The sequence below is a fragment of the Heloderma suspectum genome, chromosome 2 (assembly GCF_057233095.1).
Source record: "Heloderma suspectum isolate Gila_16-S chromosome 2, 16-S_ref, whole genome shotgun sequence".
In the NCBI taxonomy this organism is placed as follows: domain Eukaryota; kingdom Metazoa; phylum Chordata; class Lepidosauria; order Squamata; family Helodermatidae; genus Heloderma; species Heloderma suspectum.
The window spans coordinates 43,771,094-43,794,009 of NC_139459.1; the positions used below are offsets into that span (position 1 = coordinate 43,771,094).

The 22,916-nt window shown below is 44.1% G+C and overlaps 1 protein-coding gene across 5 annotated transcripts in view; it reads left to right on the forward strand.

Moving 5' to 3' along the window:
- ERBIN (erbb2 interacting protein) overlaps positions 1 to 22,916 on the forward strand; it is a 143,110-nt gene that overhangs the window by 47,693 nt on the left and 72,501 nt on the right. For all 5 annotated transcript variants that reach the window (XM_084833372.1, XM_084833367.1, XM_084833369.1 and 2 more), the window contains exons 3-4: positions 7,921 to 8,118; positions 13,572 to 13,689. Coding sequence is in view for 4 of the 5 variants with exons in the window: in XM_084833367.1 (XP_084689493.1) it covers positions 7,930 to 8,118; positions 13,572 to 13,689 (307 nt within the window). In the remaining variant the exon portion in view is untranslated. The remainder of the gene's footprint in view (positions 1 to 7,920; positions 8,119 to 13,571; positions 13,690 to 22,916) is intronic.

Sequence of the window (22,916 nt, forward strand, 5' to 3'; positions counted from 1 at the left end):
TTATAGGAATGGGTCCAGAAACATTCCCAAACCACAAACCTGTTCCCTCAGGGGGTCTGCAACCCCATCCAAAGCTGATAATTCCCCTAATTCCTGGACTTGAATAACATTTGCCCACAGTGCCCCCATCTTACCAGAATTCAACTTATTGTTCCTCATCTAGCCCACTACTGTGTTCAAGAACTGATCTAGGTTGTGGATGGCCTCTTCTGATTCAGATATAAGAACATAAAAAGAGCTTTGCTAGATCAGACCAAGGATCCATCTAGTCCAGCATTCTGTTCACACAGTGGCCAACCAGTTGTCGACCAGGAAACCACAAGCAGGACACGACTGCAACAGCACCTTCCTGCCCATGTTCCCCAGCAACTGGTGTACATAGGCATAATGCCTCTGGTACTGGAGGTAGCACATGGCTATCAAGCCTAGTAGCCATTGATAGACTTCTCCAGGTATTTGTCTAACCCCCTTTTAAAGCCATCCAAGTTGGTGGCCATCACTACATCTTGTGGTAGTGAATTCCATAGTTTATCTGTGCGCTTTTTATTGGAGTTGGTTATCATCAGAGTTGGTTATCATCAGCATACTGATGGCACCTTGCCCCCAGTCCTCTAATGACTGCACCCAGCAGCTTCATATAGATATTGGAGACAAGTTCTTTGTGATCCGTTTCATTTGTTGCAGCTTGCCGACATGGACGAAACACTTGCAGTAATGCATTTGACTATGTGCTTGCTTGATCCTTTCCCCTCGTGGCTGATTAAAGCTAGCTGAAGGGTTACGACTGGGTGGGTCTTTATGCTTCTTCATGTGGGGGAGCGGTACCTGGTACCCTTAAGAAGGCAGTGGTGTGTCCACTCACAAAGAACTCCACTCTGGACCCAATGGTTCTCAACAATTGTCCTGTCACAAATATTCCTTTTTTTGGCAGAGTTGTGGTGGTGCAACTCCATGTGCTTTTAGTTGATACCAATTATCTAGACCCATTTCAGTCTGTGTTCAGGCCTGGATTCATTTACAATTTATTTAATTTATTTACAGCATTTGTATACCACTCCACATCTAAACAGATTCCAGAGCAGTGATTTGGGACTGAATTGGCCTTGGTCACCCTGATGGATAACCTTTATCAAGAGAGGGGCAGGGGGAGTGTGAACCTGTTGCACTTGTTGAATCTCTCAGTGGCATTTCATACCATTTACTATGGTGTCCTTCTGCATGGCTCAGTGGATTGGGAGTTGAGAGTACTGTATTGCAGTGATTCTGCTCCTACCTGAAAGGCCTTTTCGAAAGACTAGTACAAAGAGGCTGTATTTTGGCCCCCTGACAATTGTGCTATGGGGTGCTGCAGGGTCCCCCATGCTGTTTAAAATCTGTATGAAGCTATTAGTAGTGGTCATTAGGAGATGTGGAGCAAAGTGTCATCAGTATGCTGTGCTGTGCAGGTCCATATAGTGGTGAGCTGAATCTGCCAATAAACTGAGGATGAATGCTGGCAAGACAGATACTTTGTAGATGAGTAGCTCCCAGGTCCAGGAAATAGGTAGGCACCTGTTCTGGATGGGATTGCACTTCCTCTCAAGAATCAGGTGAGCGATCTGGGTGTACTTCTGGATCCATTTTTGACACTAGAGGCCCAAGTAACCTCAGTCAGTAACTTGGGGTGTGTTTTATCAGCTTTGGATGGTATGGCCATTCTTCGACCAGGATAGCTTGGCCACATTGGTTCAGGCATTGGTAACCTCAAAGTTGTGTTATTGCAATACACTTTGGGGGCTACCCTTAAGGCTGGTCCAGAAATTGCAGCTAGTGCAGAATGCTTTGGCTAGGTTACTGTGTGGGGTGAGCCATCTACAGCATATTACAACTGTGCTGAAGAAACTGCACAGGCTGCCTATTTGCTATAGGCTCAGATTTAAGGTTTTGATGTTAGTATGTAAAGCCCTAAACAACTTGGACTGGATTACCCAGGAGACTGCCTTCTCCCCAAAGATCCATTTGATCCTTGAGGTCATCTGTTGAGGCCCTCCTGGTAGTGCCACATATTTCTGAGGTCCACTCTGTGGTTGTTTGGAGTAGGGCAGTTAGGATAGCGGCACCTGCTATGTGGAATAATCTTCCCTCTGAGCTTAGACATAGAATCATAGAATAGTAGGGTTGGAAGTGGCCTACAAGACCATTGAGTCCAACCCCCTGCTCAATGCAGGAATCCAAGTCAGAGCATCCCCGACAGATGGCTGTCCAGCCTCATCTTGAATGCCTCCAGTGTGGGAGAGCCCACTACCTCCCTAGGTCATTGGTTCCATTGTCATATTGCTCTAACAGTCAGGAAGTTTGTCCTGATGTTCAGCCGGAATCTGGCTTCCTGTAACTTGAGCCCATTATTCCGTGTCCTGCATTCTGGGATGATGGAGAAGAGATCCTGGCCTTCCTGTCTGTGACAACCTTTCAAGGACTTGAAGAGCGCTATCATATCTCCCCTCAGTCTTCTCTTCTCAAGGCTAAACTTGCCCAGTTCTTTCAGTCTCTCTTCATAGGGCTTTGTTTCCAGTCCCCTGATCATCTTTGTTGCCCTCCTCTAAACCCTCTCCAGCTTGTCTGCATCCTTCTTAAAGTGTGGTGCCCAGAACTGGACACAGCACTCCAGATGAGGCCTAACCAGTGCTGAGTAGAGAGGCACTAGTACTTCCTGGGATTTGGAAGCTATAGTTCTATGAATACAGCCCAAAATAGCATTTGCCTTTTTTGCAGGCACATCACATTGTTGGCTCCTATTCAGCTTGTGATCAACAACAATTCCAAGATCCTTCTTGCTTGTAGTGTTGAGCCACGTATCCCCCATCTTGTAACTGTGCATTTGGTTTCTTTTTCCTAGGTGCAGAACTTGGCATTTATCCCTATTAAATGTCATTCTGCTGCTTTCTTCCCAGCGCTCCAGTCTATCAAGATCACTTTGAATTTTGTTTCTGTCTTCCAAAGTATTAGCTGTCCCGCCCAATTTTGGAATTGAGAACTTCTGCCTTTTCTTTGTCATCTGTTAATCATTTTCCCATCCTTATTTAATAGCTGAACCACCATTTTTTTCCTTTGTCTTTTACTATGCACGTAGCTGAAGAAAGCTTTTTTGTTGCTTTTAGCATCCCTCGCTAACCTCAGCTCGTTCTCAGCTTTAGCCTTCATATGCCAATACTTTTTATTTTGGGGCAGATATTAAAGACCCATCTGTTTATGCAAGCTTTCCATCTTATGTAGATATGATAAATTATATGTACTGGTCTTTATTTTTATGATTTGTATACACAGCTTTGAAATCTTTAGATGTAAGTAGTTTATAGATACTTGTAAATAAAAAAATAAATAAAAGGGGATATTCACCACAGCAGTTATTATAAACCTCTGGATCCAGGGAGGATTTTTCAGGATGGGTCACACCACTGCTGCCTTAAGGGCAGCAGGAAACACCCTCTCATGCAGTGATGCAGTGACCACTCCCTGGACTTACCCAATCATACCCCTCATCTAGCTTGAATAAGCCAGGATGAGCAAGAGTTGAGGAGAAATGTGGTGGGTTGAACTGCTATAAGCAGCTTGTCCACATCCTTGGGAAAAGTTATCAGGAAATATGTAAGAAACATATTCCTTAATTTAGGTATCAGTTTTGTAATATAAATTTTAACAATATTTTTTGAAAACAAAGTTAGACTCTCAATACTATCAATGAACACACATACCAATGAAGAAGAAAAAGGAAGGGAGCAGTTTTGGAGAGCCATATACGCGAATACAGGCAATTAAGTTTCAGGTATCTTTAGGACCTCTGGCCAAATGTGGCTAAATTTAGTGCTAGCATGTTGTTGTTGTTGTTGTTGTTGTTCAGTCGTTCAGTCGTGTCCGACTCTTCGTGACCCCATGGACCATAGCACGCCAGGCCTTCCTGTCCTGCGCTCTCTCCCGGAGCGTGCTCAAGTTCATATTCATTGCATCGGTGATGCTATCTAGCCATCTCATCCTCTGCCGTCCCCTTCTCCTTTTGCCTTCAGTCTTTCCCAGCATCAGGGTCTTTTCCAGGGAGTTTTCTCTTCGCATTAGGTGGCCAAAATATTGGAGCTTCAGCTTCATTATCTGTCCTTCCAATGAGCACTCAGGGTTGATTTCCTTTAGGATGGACTGATATGACCTCCTTGCAGTCCAGGGGACTCTTAAGAGTCTTCTCCAGCACCACAGTTCGAAAGCATCAATTCTTCGGCGCTCAGCCTTCCTTATAGTCCAGCTCTCACAGCCATACATTACTACTGGGAAAACCATAGCTTTGATTAGACGGACCTTTGTCGGCAAGGTGATGTCTCTGCTTCTTACTATGCTGTCTAGGTTGGCCATAGCTTTCCTCCCAAGGAGCAAGCGTCTTTTAATTTCATGGCTACAGTCACCGTCTGCAGTGATCTTGGAGCCCAAGAAAGTAAAATCTGTCACTGCTTCCATTTCTTCCCCTTCTATATGCCAGGAAGTGATGGGGCCAGATGCCATAATCTTCTTTTTTTTAATGTTGAGTTTCAAACCAGCTTTTGCACTCTCCTCTTTCACCCTCAACAAGAGGCTCTTGAGATCCTCTTCGCTTTCTGCCATTAGGGTGGTATCGTCTGCTTATCGGAGGTTGTTGATAATTCTCCCAGCAATCTTAATTCCGACCTCTGATTCATCCAACCCGGCATTTCTCATGATGTACTCTGCATATAAGTTAAATAAGCAGGGTGACAAGATGCAGCCTTGTCGTACTCCTTTCCCAATTTTGAACCAATCGGTTGTTCCATGTCTGGTTCTTACTGTTGCTTCTTGACCCTCGTACAGGTTTCTCAGGAGACAGGTAAGGTGGTCTGGTACTCCCATCACTTTAAGAATTTGCCACAGTTTGTTGTGATCCACACAATCAAAAGCTTTAGCGTAGTCAATGAAGCAGAAATAGACGTTTTTCTGGAATTCTCTTGCTTTCTCCATGATGCAGCGAATGTTGGCGATTTGATCTCTAGTTCCTCTGCCTCTTCTAAACCCAGCTTGTACTTCCGGTAGTTCTCGGTTCGCATACTGCTGAAGCCTAGCTTGTAGGATTTTGAGCATCACCTTGCTGGCATGTGAAATGAGCGCAATTGTGCGGTAGTTTGAACACTCTTTGGCGTTGCCCTTCTTTGGAATTGGAATGTAAACTGACCTTTTCCAGTCTTGTGGCCACTGTTGAGTGTTCCAGATTTGTTGGCATATTGAATGCAGCACTTTAACAGCATCAACTGTCATCTCCGCTAGCTTTGTTGTTACTAATGCTTCCTAAGGCCCACTTGACTTCACTCTCTAGGATGTCCGGCTCAAGTTCAGTGACCGCACTCTCATGGCTATCAGGGACATTCAGATCTTTCCTGTATAGTTCTTCTGTGTATTCTTGCCACCTCTTCTTAATCTCATCTGCTTCTATTAGGTCCCTGCCTTCTTTGTCCTTTATCATGCCCGTCTTTGCACAAAACGTTCCCTTGAGATCTCCAATTTTCTTGAAGAGATCTCTAGTCTTTCCCATTCTGTTGTTTTCCTCGATTTCTTTGCATTGTTCATTTAAGAAGGCCTTCTTGTCTCTCCTTGCTATTCTCTGGAACTCTGCATTCAGTTGGGTATATCTTCCCCTTTCTCCCTTGCTTTTCGCTTCCCTTCTTTCGTGAGCTACTTGTAAAGCCTCATCAGACAGCCACTTTGCTTTCTTGCATTTCTTTTTCTTTGGGATGGATTTCGTTGCTGCCTCCTGAACAATGTTACGGACCTCCGTCCATAGTTCCTCAGGCACTCTGTCTATCAGGTCTAATCCCTGAAATCTATTCCTCACCTCCACTGTATATTCATCAGGGATATGATTTAGGTTATACCTGAACGGTTTAGTGGTTTTCCCGACGTTCTTCAATTTAAGCCGAAATTTTGCAAGAAGCAGCTCATGATCTGAGCCACAGTCAGCTCCAGGTCTTGTTTTTACTGACTGTATGGAGCTTCTCTATCTTTGGCTGCAAAGGACATAATCAATCTGATTTCGATATTGACCATCTGGTGATGTCCATGTGTAGAGTCGCCTGCTGTTGGAAAAGAGTGTTTGCTATGATCAGCATGTTCTCTTGGCAAAACTCTATTAGCTTTTGTCCTGCTTCATTTTGTACACCAAGGCCATGCCTGCCTGTTATCCCGGTGATTTCTTGACTTCCTACTTTAGCATTCCAATCCCCTATGATGAAGAGGACATCTTTTTTTGGTGTTAGTTCTAGAAGGTGTTGTAGGTCTTCATAGAACCGATCAACCTCAGCTTCTTCGGCCTCAGTGGTTGGGGCATAGACTTGAATTACTGTGATGTTGAATGGTTTGCCTTGGATTCGTACTGAGATCATTCTATCATTTTTAAGATTGTACCCCAGTACTGCTTTTCCCACCCTTTTGTTGACTATGAGTGCTACTCCATTTCTTCTAAGGGATTCTTGCCCACAATAGTAGATACGATGGTCACCTGAATTAAATTCACCCATGCCTGTCCATTTGAGTTCGCTGATTCCCAAGATGTCGATGTTCAATCTTGCCATCTCATGTTTGACCCCCTCCAGCTTACCTTGATTTATTGATCTGACATTCCAGGTTCCTAAACAATATTGTTCTTTACAGCATCGGATTTTCTTTTCACCGCCAGACACATCCACAGCTGAGTGTCCTTTCGGCTTTGGCCCAGCCGCTTCACTCTTTCTGGCGCTACTTGGAAATACCCTCTGCTCTTCCCCAGTAGCATATTGGACACCTTCCGACCTGAGGGGCTCATCTTCCGGCGTCATATCTTTTAGCCTTGTGATACGTTCCATGGGGTTTTCTTGGCAAGAATACTGGAGTGGGTTGCCATTTCCTTCTCCAGTGGACCACATTTTGTCAGAACTCTCTGCCATGACCTGTCCGTCTTGGGTGGCCCTGCACGGCATAGCTTATGGCTTCACTGAGTTACTCAAGCCCCTTCACCACAACAAGGCAGTGATCCATGAAGGGGTTAGCATGTCCTTAGTAATAAATACCACACATCCGTTGACTGCCAATTCTAAGAGATCCTCTGCCCAAGTTTCAGTGTGTGGAGGGTTTGCTGTTTAATGGTGCAAGATAAATAATTTGCCTATCTCAGTTCCACAGGCATGATTTGACATGATTTCCCATGTTGATCATATATATTCAGGAATTGTTAAGAGCAGAAAATGTCAAGGCTGTGACAAGAACAATTCAACACTTCTTGGGTTAGTTAATTATAGCTTCCTATTACCTCTTAACTGGGAAGCTAGGGTTAGTGGGATCAAAATAAGCCAAGATCTTAAACTAAAGTTTGAATTTGGTTTAAGATCTTGGCTTGTTTTGATTAACAACCATAATTTCCAAGTTCAGGTGTAGTGGGAAGCTATGACTAATAAATCACTCTAGGGAGTGTTGAATTGCAGCATGCCAAAAAGAGGCGGGAAGGGGCTGCACCAGAATGCACTGCACAGGCACAAGTTTTAACATTTGACAATTTTAATAGGCCAAGATATGTACATCTGTAATGGGTTGTTAAGTATTTATGCTCTTAAGTTGAATAAACTTAAGTTAAATAAACTTAAGTTGAATAAAAATATAGTTTATACTGTGTGGCTGCCTTCCACTAGTCTCTGCTGAAAACGTACAGCATCATGAAGGCCACTACATCAGCTCATGGATCGTTTAACCCAGGGAAATATATGAATGTGATCTGAGATGTGTATCCTGTGAAGTTGCACAGTACATACACTCTTTCCTTTAAATACATTTCTCACACTTGATAGAATATATGGCATTATTTTGTGCAACTCCCTAAGTCTCTTGTTGTTTTCAACAAGCTATTTTTTTTTCTTTCCACGACAGTGCCTGAAAATGACAACAAAGCGGAATTTGTTTGTGCGGTTGGTGCCATGCCGCTGTTTGCGTGGAGAAGAAGAAACTGTCACTGCACTTGATTATTCTCACTGCAGCCTGGAGCAGGTGCCTAAGGAGATTTTTACTTTTGAAAAGACGTTGGAAGAACTCTATTTAGATGCTAATCAAATTGAAGAGCTTCCAAAGGTATGTTGTATTCTAATATTGCTTGTATGTGAGAGAGAGTGTGTGTAAGAGAGAGTGAGAGCGCTCCCACCTATGTGTGTGCACATCGAAGTGTGTGCGTAAGGGCAGGTAGATGGAACTGAAGATGCAATCTTATGTCCCAGAAAAAAAAATCTTACAATTCCTAGCATGCCCCAGCCATCATGGCTGGCTGAAGGAGTGTTGGGAGCTGTAGGACATGCATAGGATTGCACCCTATGATCTCTTTTGAAGCAGGCTTGCAAACCATTGGAAAAGAGGTAACCTGGCTAATGTTAATTATGATTAGCATTGGCACTGATGTAATCCTTCAACCATGGCTACAGCTGATACGGGAAGGAGCTGGTACTCCAAATCTCTATGATGCCAATTAAATGCCGAGGACAGACGGAGTCAGCAGCTTTGTTGCCACCTCATTGCAAAACATTTTTGGGGCCAGCCGTGACAAATATACTGAAATATGTTTTTAGGATTAGCGGTCTAAAATCTGACCTTAAATAAGACACTAACGTGTGTTGCCATAATTCTTCAACTAAAATGATAATCTTTTAATATGTGCAGGTCATAATAACCTCATCAGGTTATTGACTCTAACGTATTTATTTTACTCTTTATTACATTATTCCTCACAGCCATCCTGTGAGGTTAAGTTCAGAGATGGTGATTGGCCCAAGGTCACTCAGTGAGTTTCGTCGTCAAGTGGAGATTTGAACTAAGGTTCAAATCTCCACTTGATGACGAAACTCACTGAGTTTCACCTCTAGACCAACTCTCACCTCTATGTCACAGTGTCTCTCAAATCTGTGATTGTCCCCTAGTGACCAGAATTATGGCAATATAGACTTCAAATGTTTGAAATTCTCCTCTGCTATGAACCTTAGGCCTTAGGCTAGCTGCTCTTACTTTAAACCTAAACCCCACATGAGCAACAGGGGGATAATACCTAGCTTACAGGGTTGTTGAAAAGTCTAGTATAAGATAATACAGGGGTAGACAACCTGGTGCCCTCCAGATGCTTTGGACACAACTCCCATGATTGATTGATTGCATTTCTATACCACCCCATAGCCAAAGCTCTCTGGGCAGCTTACAGAAGTTAAAACATTAAATACAATATAAAAAGTTTAAAAGCATTTACAAAAAAGCACATAAAATCACACAGACAATATACACAAACAAGATATAACTAAAAACAACCTTGAACTATCAGTCATAACTAAAGGCACATCCAGGACCGATTAAAACTCATGATGTGCTGCCAGATGCCTGGGAAAAGAGAGAGGTCTTAACCTGGCGCCTAAAAGATAATAATGTTGGGGTCAGGCAGACCTCATCAGGGAGCTTGTTCCACAGATAGGGGGCCACCACTGAGAAGGCCCTCTCCCTTCTTGCTGCCTTCCAAGCTTCCCTTGACGGAGGCACTTGGAGGAGGACCTTAGATGCTGAATGTAGTGTATGGGTAGGTTCGTTTCGGGAGAGGCATGCCATCAGGTATTGCGGTCTTAAGCCATGTGGGGCTTTATAGGTTAAAACCAGCACCTTGAATTGAGCTCAGAAGCATATAGGCAGCCAGTGCAAGCAGGCGAGAGTCGGTTTTATATGTTTGGACCTTCTGGTCCCTGTTGGCAATCTGGTCACTGCAGCTTCCAAACCGTCTTCAAAGGCAGCCCCATGTAGAGTGCATTGCAGTAATCTAAGTTGGAGGTTACCAGAGCATCGACAACTGAAGCCAGGTTATCCCTGTCCAGATAGGGGCATAGCTGGGCCACCAACCGAAGTTGGTAGAAGGCATTCCGTGCCACTGAGGCCACCTGAGCCTCAAGTGACAAAGATGGTTCCAGGAGGACCCCCAAGCTATGGACCTGCTCCCAACCATTGGCCATTATGGCTAGGGCGGATAAGAATTGTAGTCTAAAACATTTGGCAGGCACCATGTTGCCTTCTCCTAATATAATATCTGTCAAGCACTTAAGCACTATGAAAGAAATCCAGTCCTTTTCATCTCCATGCAACCTTTCTGCCAACAGTATTCAGTCGTTCTAGCTTCTAGGCCTCCTCTGCGGGGCCAGCACAAACTCTTCCATCGCCTGAGGCAGGAAAGCACACATGCCACTGCCACCTGCCATTGGGACTGCTTCCCCTTCCTTTCTTCTCCCATGTTTGTCTCCCTTCTCCCATGCCCGCTACATCTGTCTCGTCACTCCCACCTGCCCAGTTAGTCTCGCTCCTCCCGCCCTGCCTGTCCGCCTGCCTAGCTGGTCTCCTGCCTGCCTGGTCTCTCTCCTTCCCAACCACCCAGTCTCCCTCTTCCCCTTTCTCTACCTCCCTATCTACTACACCACCTACCACATTGCCGCCACTGCCCACTCTTTAGGGTGGTTGAGCTATCTGAAGAGCCACATCGGCCAGAGAAGCAGACAGTGCAGCTCTTCAGAGAAGTGTCCACACCCAAATGCCTGGCTCGAGGGGTCCTCCTCAGAGCTAGGCATTGTGGCAGTGGATGTCCTTGGAGATCGCCTGTACTGCAGAGACGTGGTGGCGGTAGCAGTTGTGGCAGAAGCAGCAAAGGTAGGGAGTGCTGTGGCAGCAGGTCCTCCTGATGGTGGTGGGGTAAGTGCACAATTTGCCACTCTGCTACCTGCGGCAGGAGCTTCACCCCATTTCATGGGAGGGCTGGCCCTGGTCTTGTGCACTGGATCTCTTCCACACTGCCTGCTGGCCATGGTTCAGCTGCTGTTAGCTGTTCTTGTACTAGGCATAGTGAAGGATGTTCTCCTTTTGATGCCTTTCCTTCTCAACCCCATGCAGAACACAAGCCCTCAATTCTCTTGGCATTTTGTGTGAGTTTCTCTCACTTCCCTGATAGCAGCTGCAATACTCTTGTCAAAAGTTTTTGTCATAATTAAAACTGGATATTTAAAATCCTAGGATAACGTTACTTGAAAAAACACATTTGGAAAGCCCAAAGTGTTCATTTTGGCATCAAATCTTCCAGGGAAGGATTATGGAAAATGTGTATAGGCTAATTTTTAAAATGTGTTTAGCAATGATAAATATGTAATCTAATACTTTTTATATATTGAGTTCTTGATCCCAGCCTCACTTCTACTTCTCTAGAAAGTATTTTCTCTCAAATTTGCTACACGTCTTAATTAGGGCTGGTAGGCTTTCATGTGCGTAGAGTTCTGCACAGATTCTAGCACCTAGAACAGACATGCAATGGTGACAACAATCCACTGCTCAGAGGCAGAATATCTGGGCCCTAAATGATTATGTGCCTCACCGTCATGGCTTGCAGTTATGTTCCTGTAAATATACCTTTACTTGTATCTCTCCCCTTGTCACCACATCACTCCTTGTGGGGGAAGCTTAGAAAAATTCAGAAGCTATGTTTAAAGCATGCATATTGAGAACGCTTATTTTCAAGCATCATATACAGTCAGGGCCAGAAATATTGGAACAAGGATAACTGTTTTGGCAGTTGGCCTCTGTACACCACCACATTGACGTTGAAAGGAAACACACCCAGATGGGAGCGAAGTCAGGACTTTCAGCTGTAATTCATGGGGTGTGACAAAAGTGGGGCACTAACCATCCAGGAAGTACAGCCAGTGGCATACACACACACCCATTGTTGGTGGCTGATAAGTAATGGAACAAATGGCTGACAAGGAGCTGCATGGCCAGGTGTGGCCTGTTTCCTGGGTACCTCATGACCAATCAAGCAGATAAAAGGCCTGGAGGTGGTTCTGAGTGTTACATGTGCATTTGGTAGCTGTTCACTGGAACTCCCAGCATGAGGTCCAAAGAGGTGTCCATGCGAGTGAAGGAGGCCATCATTAGGCTGAGGAAACAACATAAACCCATCAGAGAGATGGCAAAAACATTGGGAGTGGCCAACACAACAGTTTGGAACATCCTGAAAAAGAAGGAATTAACTGGCAAGCTCAGCAACAGCAAAAGGCCTGGAAGACCATGGAAGACAACTAAAGTGGATGACCACAGAATTCTGCTCATGGTGAAGAGTAACCCTTTCACAACATCTAGCCGGGTCAAGAATGCTCTTGAGGAGGTAGGCATGTCATTGTCAACATCTACAGTCAAGAGACGGCTTTATGAATGTAAATACAGAGGCTTCACAACAAGGTGCAAACCACTGGTAATGCTCAAGAACCGAAAGGCCAGATTAGCCTTTGCTAGCAAACACCAAAAAAGCCTACCCAGTTCTGGAATAAGATTGTTTGGACTGATGAAACCAAGATTAACTTGTACCAGAATGATGGGAAGAAAAAAGTATGGCGAAGGAAAGGAACAGCTCATGATCCAAAGCATACCACATCATCTGTCAAACATGGTGGAGGCAGTGTTATGGCATGGGCATGTATGGCTGCCAGTGGAACCGGGTCACTGGTGTTTATTGATGACCTGACTGCTGATCAAAGCAGCAGGATGAATTCTAATGCTGCCAAACTGATAGGATGCCGCTTCATATTGCAGATGGATAATGACCCAAAACGTACAGGAAAAGCTACCCAAGAGTTTCTCAAGGCAAAGAAGTGGGATGTTCTTCAATGGCCAAGTCAATCACTTGATCTCAACCCAATAGAGCATGCTTTTCACTTACTGAAGACAAGACTGAAGGCAGAAAGACCCACAAACAAGCAGCCACTGAAGGCAACTGCAGTAAAGCAAAGGCAGCTGCAGTAAAGATGCAGTAAAGCAAAGCGTCTCAAGGGAGGAAACTCAGCATTTGGTCATGTCCATGGGTTCCAGACTTCAGGCAGTCATTGACTGCAAAGGATTTTCATCCAGGTATTAAAGGCGATCCTTAAGTTTGAAATGATGTTTGTTTGTTCCGTTACTTATGAGCCACCAACGATGGGTGTGTGTGTATGCCGCTGGCTGTCCTTCCTGAATGGTTAGTGCCCCACTTTTGTCAGACCCCTTGAATTACAGCTTAGAGTCCTGACTTCACTCCCATCTGGGTGTGTTTCCTTTCAACTTCAATGTGGTGGTGTACAGAAGCCAACTGCCAAAACAGTTATCCTTGTTCCAGTATTTCTGGCCCTGACTGTATGTAAACTATTCATTTGCATAATTTATTTTTCTCCACTTTGGTGCAAAATTAAAAACTAGAACTGTGCCATGGTTCTTCTTGTAATAGCTATACGGTTAAAAAAAACCCCTTACATATTTAATGGTAAAATCATAGATTTCTCCCTTCAGATTGTTAAACAGATTACTAAAATTAGAAGCCGGACACTTCTTGACAGTATTTGCTCTGGATGAGACAAAATACCTCAAAGACATTAAACACATTATTGTATTAATGTACTTGCAGGTTAGTTTGAACACTTATCAGTAGTTAGAATTAAAACCTGGCATATTAAAATAATATGCTCCTAATATTTATGTTTTTGTCTTTGTCTCAACAGCAACTTTTTAACTGTCAGTCTCTGCACAAGTTAAGTTTGCCGGACAATGATCTAACAACATTGCCTGCATCCATAGCAAATCTCATTAACCTCAGGGAACTGGATGTCAGCAAGAATGGTGAGTTGTTTTTCTTTCTACCATCACAAGCACCAAAAACCAAGGCTGTCTCAATGTACATTCAGATTACTGACTGTTCTGTGAAAGCAACACTGAACCATGAAATCCAAAGGTGTGAGTGTAGATGCATACGGCTTTTTCTTGATTCATTACTGAACTGCTCTTTAAGGGTGCAATCCTATGCAAGTTTTGATTGGAAAAAAGCCCCATAACACCTGGCATGCTGGGAGTTGTAGGACTTCTTTCCGATCTAAACATGCATAGGATTGTGCCCTAAATGTGTTTTTGTAGTTTGATTTTAAGAGAGGCTTGTGACTTGACACAGCACTGCTGAAGTTAACAGAAAATAATTTGGCCATTCACTTGCAAAATGTAAGCAACTCTTCTAGTTTGTATCTATTTGGGGGTTTTTATATTCACCGCAAATCCTTTTGTTTTCTTTAAAATAACAGTTAATTATTCTGTGTTCCTGGTCGGCAACTTCATTGGTTATCGGGCCAATCTTGCAACAAATACTGTGGGCAGCTGCCTAAGGTTAATTAGAAAGGGGTTACAAGGTGCTGGTGCTGGCGGTGTTCCAATCACCAGTATCACAACATTGAGCAGCAGTGATACACACACACACACACTCTTTCCAACAAATTTCATGACATCAGAGCTTATGAGATATAAAGCTAAAAAAATGGCAGACTTGTGATAAATAAGGGAAAATCACATTTGTTTTCTGACCAACTATGCACGAATCTCTGACCATACTTAGCAAGAATGGCCAAAATAAATATTGTTTTTCTAGGATAAAATCCCTATATGTGTATGGAGCTCAGCAGTGCTCCCTAGAGCATCTGGTAAGTTGGCATCCCCCTGGAATGCCTGAATAGGCTTATCTAACTATTTTTTTGTCCTCCAATATACATCCAAAAACTTAAGGTCTTTGTTTATAATATGCTGAGTGGTTCCAACTGGCTGGATGCTTTGAGATGTAAGTTAGAGTCATTAAGAAGTCCAGCCACTAAGTAGTTTTCTGATTTTCTGGCTAGACCACTGATATCAGAAATGGAGGCTATTGCACTACTGGACAAAACAGTAGTGCTGAGGGACTGGCTTTTACTGAACTCAGATTCCCATAAAAGTAAGGGTTAGCTCACTCCTTCTAGAGCTGGCTGTATACCATCTAACTAAATAGATGCCAAGATACTTTCTGTCAGACCATTCTCTCTGCAAAGAACTCTGCATATGCACTGGAACTGAGGATTCTACTCAAGTAGGTAACATGTAACTGGCTAAGTTAGATGGACGAGTAGATTTTATTTGGAATTGTGTGTGTGTGTGTGTGTGTGTGATTGTTGTCCCCCCCTTCTCTAAATCAACTTCTTTTAAGATTTGGACATATGGCTGCATTATTTTAAAAGGGAATTCTCTCTAAACTCTTCCCCATGTGAAGGACTTCAAGGTTAGAAAACTACTATTTGTGTTTTTAGTATTTTTACAAGTCTTTTTTTGTTGAGTTTTGTGTTTTGGGGCTTTGGGAAAGAAAATAAAAGGTTCCTTTCTTTAAATTTTTTCCTAGGGCTGTACTGAAGGGATCGGTCCTTGGCAATAGGGCCCAGAAACTCCCCAAGCAGCTGGACAGTGTAGGGTGTGTGAGGAGGCTCATCCGGACTGGTGGCAGCCTATTAGTAACTGTTTTTTGGGAAACCCCTTTGAAGAAGAGGTCCACCAGTAGAAAGTTATTTCCCTCCCCCAGTCTGTAACAGAAACCCCTTGTATAACAGGCACTGGTATATTTTAAAATAGGGTTGAGAAACCTTTGGCTCTCCAGATGTTGTTGGATTCCAAGTCTTATCAGCCCCAGATACCATGGCCAGTGTTCACGAATGATGAGTGTTGTAGTCCAATATCATCTGGAGGCCCACATGTACCCCACCATTGTTCTAAAACATAGTTTTAACAAGTATATCTCTTTACATTTAGGCCAGGATCCAAAGAACTGCAACTAATTCTGCAAGCTCAAGGGAGCTTTGAAAATTTTAAATAAGCTTCTCTCCCATATCATATGGAAAACCATTTTTCAAACTGAGAGGAGTTTCAAAAGCAATTGGAAATGTATGACAAGGGAGTCTGCTATTCAAAGGATTAAAAAAAAATAAAATCCCACTGGTACACCTAAAGTCTTTCTGTGGAACCCTGCTGTAGTGTGTTCAAGTTCCCTAAATATTACCTTAATTGCTTGGATTTTCATTGTTTAGAGGGAGCCATTTCTAATAAAGTAACGTGGTAATGAGTTCTCTCCAGGAATATAGTTTCTTCTTCATGGCCTCTGTGACTCTCACATATGGGTTCTGTGTCTGCGCAGAGCATTGTTTGGAGTCTGCCCTCCTCCCATTGCACATACCTAGGCTCCCACCTTCCTGCTCAGTTCTTTTCCGTCTATCGCAGCAGATCGAGCTATGTTGTCTTTTTTTTCTCCTCTTGGTTTTTCTTGTATTTTCCTACAGTGGAGGAGGGTATCTTGGTCTGGTTGGTCCTCCCACTTGCTCCAGAAGGCAGGGCCAAATCTACATAAAGTTGAAGTCACCTTCCCTGTATGGGAGAGTGCCTCCCAGTTCTGGTCCTGCCTAGCTTCAGAAAGCAGGGTGTTGGCACCGCTCCACATAAAAACTACTTTTATACATTATATAATCACCTTTTCTCTATTCTGCCTTTTGCCTGGGGAGCCTCCTGGTATCAGTCTGGGTCATGTAATCCCTTAGACAGGGAGACAGCCCTCTGCACTGTATTGATACCTCAGAAGAGCTATCAGAGGGTTGGGGAAAGCACAAGCGGGGGAGTATCTCCCAGATGCCTGGCCCCTCAGGAGTGAAGACTGCCGGTACGAGTGGTGAGTGCTCCGCTGTTTCAAAGGACCCTTCTGAGTCCCAAGATGGCTGCAAAGGTGAGTTTGAGGTTCTGTGTAATGGGACAGATTTGTCTTGGTGCTTAGTTCTTCAATGAGGGGGACAAAGAGCGCGGGACTTGGTCTACCCTTTGGTGAGTACTGTGGCTCCCTTGGCTTCCCCACCTCCCGCTGTTATAGATGGCTCAGCGCTTCATCCTGAGTTTTGTTGCTGGATTCACCAAATTTTAGTTAAAGAAATTAGGCCAGCAATAGAAGGGGGGCAGATGGGTTGAAAATTCACCTCAGGAAAGATTGGAAACCCAGTCTCAGACTGGTTTGTTGGGTTACTCCTCAGCCGTCCACTGTTTTAGTTGCTTCAGGGGAAAAGGCAGGAACTTCTTTGCCTCACCATTTTCTTCCTCTCATGAGGAAATTCTTATGGCTTCTAATAGTGGGTGTTCCTGCTGGAGAAGCCACAAACAAAGACATTCCTCCTCTACATTTACACAACCTTCTCCCGACCCTCGACAGCCCAGAATAGGAGCAATGGGGGGGGGGATGTGCTCACAGACCTGAAGCCTCCTTGTCACCCACAGCTTGTAGCAACCGCCATATTCGCAGCCAACAGAGGGGCAACAACTGAGATTAGCTCTACCCCTTTACATGTTTTGTCTGAGTCTTCCCTTCTCTCAGATAAGGTAGAAGAGTTGTCAGCGGAGGAGTTGGAGGATGTTCCTTCAATGCAGCAGAGGATTTCTCAGTGCTTTCAGAAAAGCACAAAAGGTTCTGGGAATTAAGGATAAAAGTGCAGAAGCTCAGTGCTCAGACACACAACCCTCTGAAGTTCCTGAAGTTTGCCCAAGGCCAAAATCTGATTCTTCAGTTGTGCCTCATTCAGACATATTTCTCGATGCTGTACAGGGGGAATGGAACTGCCTAGGGTCAACTAGAGCAGGCACTATGTATGCAAAACATTTTTATGTTTTTCCAGAGGAAACTGTGGAGGAATTGTTGGTGCCTCTTGTGGATGCCCCTGTGGAGCCCTAGCATTGGGTGCCATTTAGCCAAAAGACTGGGATGATTCTCCTAAACACCCTGAGCGTACCCCTCCACCCCGAGATTATCCTCAGAAGATCACATGAGGCCTCAGCCTTGGCCATACAGGCTTCTGCAGTCACTTCTTTGTTCACCAGAGCCTCTATCAGGTGGGCTAAGCCCTTACTGAATGTGGTTCTGTAGGACAATGTTAAACATTGACAGGGCCTCAACAAACTAACCAAGTCAGCTGCCTTCATGGCAGACCCCAGCTTTGAAACTGTATAGTTTTCTGCAAGGGCCTCTGATGTAGCTGTTAGATGACAATTATGGCTAAAGCCTAGAATGCGGATTCTAGGTCTAAAGCCAGCCTTTCCCTTTCCACTTCTGTGTTTAAGGGAGGCAAACATTTTGGAGATATTTGTTGTTGTTGTTGTTCAGTCGTTCAGTCGTGTCCGACTCTTTGTGACCCCATGGACCATAGCACGCCAGGCCTACCTGTCCTGCGCTATCTCCTGGAGCGTGCTCAAGTTCATATTCATTGCATCGGTGATGCTATCCAGCCATCTCATCCTCTGCCGTCCCCTTCTCCTTTTGCCTTCAGTCTTTCCCAGCATCAGGGTCTTTTCCAGGGAGTTTTCTCTTCGCATTAGGTGGCCAAAATATTGGAGCTTCAGCTTCATTATCTGTCCTTCCAATGAGCACTCAGGGTTGATTTCCTTTAGGATGGACTGATTTGACCTCCTTGCAGTCCAGGGCACTTGTAAGAGTCTTCTCCAGCACCACAGTTCGAAAGCATCAATTCTTCGGCGCTCAGCCTTCCTTATAGTCCAGCTCTCACAGCCATACATTACTACTGGGAAAACCATAGCTTTGATTAGACGGACCTTTGTCGGCAAGGTGATGTCTCTGCTTCTTACTATGCTGTCTAGGTTGGCCATAGCTTTCCTCCCAAGGAGCAAGTGTCTTTTAATTTCATGGCTACAGTCACCGTCTGCGGTGATCTTGGAGCCCAAGAAAGTAAAATCTGTCACTGCTTCCATTTCTTCCCCTTCTATATGCCAGGAAGTGATGGGGCCAGATGCCATGATCTTCGTTTTTTTAATGTTGAGTTTCAAACCAGCTTTTGCACTCTCCTCTTTCACCCTCAACAAGAGGCTCTTGAGATCCTCTTCGCTTTCTGCCATTAGGGTGGTATCGCCTGCATATCGGAGGTTGTTGATAATTCTCCCAGCAATCTTAATTCCGACCTCTGATTCATCCAACCCGGCATTTCTCATGATGTACTCTGCATATAAGTTAAATAAGCAGGGTGACAAGATGCAGCCTTGTCGTACTCCTTTCCCAGTTTTGAACCAATCGGTTGTTCCATGTCTGGTTCTTACTGTTGCTTCTTGACCCTCGTACAGGTTTCTCAGGAGACAGGTAAGGTGGTCTGGTACTCCCATCACTTTAAGAATTTGCCACAGTTTGTTGTGGCAAACAATCAAAGGCTTTAGCGTAGTCAATGAAGCAGAAATAGACGTTTTTCTGGAATTCTCTTGCTTTCTCCATGATGCAGCGAATGTTGGCGATTTGATCTCTAGTTCCTCTGCCTCTTCTAAACCCAGCTTGTACTTCCGGTAGTTCTCGGTTCGCATACTGCTGAAGCCTAGCTTGTAGGATTTTGAGCATCACCTTGCTGGCATGTGAAATGAGCACAATTGTGCGGTAGTTTGAACACTCTTTGGCGTTGCCCTTCTTTGGAATTGGAATGTAAACTGACCTTTTCCAGTCTTGTGGCCACTGTTGAGTGTTCCAGATTTGTTGGCATATTGAATGCAGCACTTTAACAGCATCATCTTTTAGGATTTTAAATAGCTCGGCTGGAATACTGTCATCTCTGCTATCTTTGTTGTTACTAATGCTTCCTAAGGCCCACTTGACTTCACTCTCTAGGATGTCCGGCTCAAGTGCAGTGACCGCACTCTCATGGCTATCAGGGACATTCAGATCTTTCCTGTATAGTTCTTCTGTGTATTCTTGCCACCTCTTCTTAATCTCACCTGCTTCTGTTAGGTCCCTGCCTTCTTTGTCCTTTATCATGCCCGTCTTTGCACAAAACGTTCCCTTGAGATCTCCAATTTTCTTGAAGAGATCTCTAGTCTTTCCCATTCTGTTGTTTTCCTCGATTTCTTTGCATTGTTCATTTAAGAAGGCCTTCTTGTCTCTCCTTGCTATTCTCTGGAACTCTGCATTCAGTTGGGTATATCTTCCCCTTTCTCCCTTGCTTTTCGCTTCCCTTCTTTCGTGAGCTACTTGTAAAGCCTCATCAGACAGCCACTTTGCTTTCTTGCATTTCTTTTTCTTTGGGATGGATTTCGTTGCTGCCTCCTGAACAATGTTACGGACCTCCGTCCATAGTTCCTCAGGCACTCTGTCTATCAGGTCTAATCCCTGAAATCTATTCCTCACCTCCACTGTATATTCATCAGGGATATGATTTAGGTCATACCTGAACGGTTTAGTGGTTTTCCCGACGTTCTTTAAGCCGAAATTTTGCAAGAAGCAGCTCATGATCTGAGCCACAGTCAGCTCCAGGTCTTGTTTTTACTGACTGTATAGAGCTTCTCCATCTTTGGCTGCAAAGGACATAATCAATCTGATTTCGATATTGACCATCTGGTGACGTCCATGTGTAGAGTCACCTCTTGTGCTGTTGGAAAAGAGTGTTTGCTATGATCAGCATGTTCTCTTGGCAAAACTCTATTAGCTTTTGTCCTGCTTCATTTTGTACACCAAGGCCATGCCTGCCTGTTATCCCGGTGATTTCTTGACTTCCTACTTTAGCATTCCAATCCCCTATGATGAAGAGGACATCTTTTTTTGGTGTTAGTTCTAGAAGGTGTTGTAGGTCTTCATAGAACTGATCAACCTCAGCTTCTTCGGCCTCAGTGGTTGGGGCATAGACTTGAATTACTGTGATGTTGAATGGTTTGCCTTGGATTCGTACTGAGATCATTCTATCATTTTTAAGATTGTACCCCAGTACTGCTTTTCCCACCCTTTTGTTGACTATGAGTGCTACTCCATTTCTTCTAAGGGATTCTTGCCCACAATAGTAGATATGATGGTCACCTGAATTAAATTCACCCATGCCTGTCCATTTGAGTTCGCTGATTCCCAAGATGTCGATGTTCAATCTTGCCATCTCATGTTTGACCACCTCCAGCTTACCTTGATTCATTGATCTTACATTCCAGGTTCCTAAACAATATTGTTCTTTACAGCATCGGATTTTCTTTTCACCCTCAGACACATCCACAGCTGAGTGTCCTTTTGGCTTTGGCCCAGCCGCTTCACTCTTTCTGGCGCTACTTGGAAATACCCTCTGCTCTTCCCCAGTAGCATATTGGACACCTTCCAACCTGAGGGGCTCATCTTCCGGCGTCATATCTTTTAGCCTTGTGATACGTTCCATGGGGTTTTCTTGGCAAGAATACTGGAGTGGGTTGCCATTTCCTTCTCCAGTGGACCACATTTTGTCAGAACTCTCTGCCATGATCTGTCCGTCTTGGGTGGCCCTGCACGGCATAGCTTATGGCTTCACTGAGTTACGCAAGCCCCTTCGCCACAACAAGGCAGTGATCCATGAAGGGGTTTGGAGATATACTAGACCCATAAAAAAAAAGAAGGCCCTGCCTTCCATCACTAAAAAGGATGATAAAAAGGGTTTTAGGTAGCCAAACATTTCCTTTCAGCACTATAGGCCCCAATTTAGAAACTGTGAATACAGTAGATTTAGAACCTCATGGAGTAGTACTAGGACCTAGCAGAGATAGCAGCAGTCACAGCCCTTCTCCAGGGGCTCCTTCTCTGGAAACAATAGGGGTGGTTGCAAGCAGCAGCAATGACTACACCATGCTCCAGTGGAGGGGAGACTCATGCACTTCTCTTACTTCTCATCTCAGATCACCACAGATACATGGGTTCTGCGCACTGCCACAGAAGGCTACATAATAGATTTCAAATATCTGCCTTATGGTCATTTTCTTTCCTTGCCCAGGTCCAAGCAACCAGCAAAACATCAGCTGGTATTACAGGCCCTTGAGCATTTGTTGCATATAAGAGCCATCAAGCTTGTCCCATCTTCTCAACGCTTCTCTGGTTCCTACTAGATATTCTTCATTGGGCCGAAACGGAACGGAGACTGGAGGGCAATTTTAGATCTGAAAAGGGTGAATCTATTTATGAAGAAGTACAAATTCTGCATGAAAACTTTAAGAACATTTTTGGAGAGCATGCAAGAGGAGGATTTTTTAACCTCTTTAGATTTGTCAGAGGCGTATCTTCACATACCAATTCACCCTGCCCACATACAGTATCTACACTTCTATCAAGGTGAACACAGAGTCCCTATCTTGTGTTCCCTTCCACCTCCTTTGCATCTTTGGCAATAACTGATTCATCAGAATTGGCCAGCTCATACCGCCTCCACCTCCATCTGCTCAACTCCGGTCCCATCAGTGTCTTTTCTAACATCACAGGCATGCCCAGCTGTACCCACTTCCTTGGGTACCCCTCCCCCTTCCCAGTCTCAAACTCAGGGCATCGACATCAGCACCGAGTCTGACATCAGCACAAGTATTTTGAGCTACAGTGAGAGTTTTTTTAAACTGAATGGTGGCATGGACACATTTAAACTTAGTAACAACAGACTAAATATATATAAGAAAACCTCAGAGCTTTACAAGTTTACTGAACAGGCATCAAAAGCCAACACATTTTGCAGTGGTTCTAGAATGTCAACACTTAGGCTTGGGCCTTGGCAAGTGTGAAGCAGAAGGGATTTTATATATTATTTATTTATTTGAGGCAGCTGCTAAAAACTGTCTTGGTCTTTTAACCTGAAGCATGTATAAAATAACGAGGACAGCACATTCTTGGCAAATCAAAAGGATCGCAATGGGACACAGGCAAGGAACTGACCTGTAAGGCATTTGGTTTCTTTTTCCTAGGTGCAGAACTTGGCATTTATCCCTATTAAATTTAATTCTGTTGTTTTCTGCCCAGAGCTCCTGTCTATCTAGATCACTTTGAATTTTGTTTCTGTCTTCCAAGGTAAAATCCAAATGCAGGCATTTTTAGATCAGGTTTTTACCACTGGTATACATAGAAAAAAACTTGAAAATGCGGGGGCAGTTTCTGCTTAAATGCTCAAATGTAGAAATGTTGTCTTGGAGGAATTTCCTTTTCTAGTAGTGAGAGAATTCAGTAAGAATGGAATTTTATTCAGTAAAGGTTCCCATCTCTCACGAGGGACTCTAATCTGTTCTGC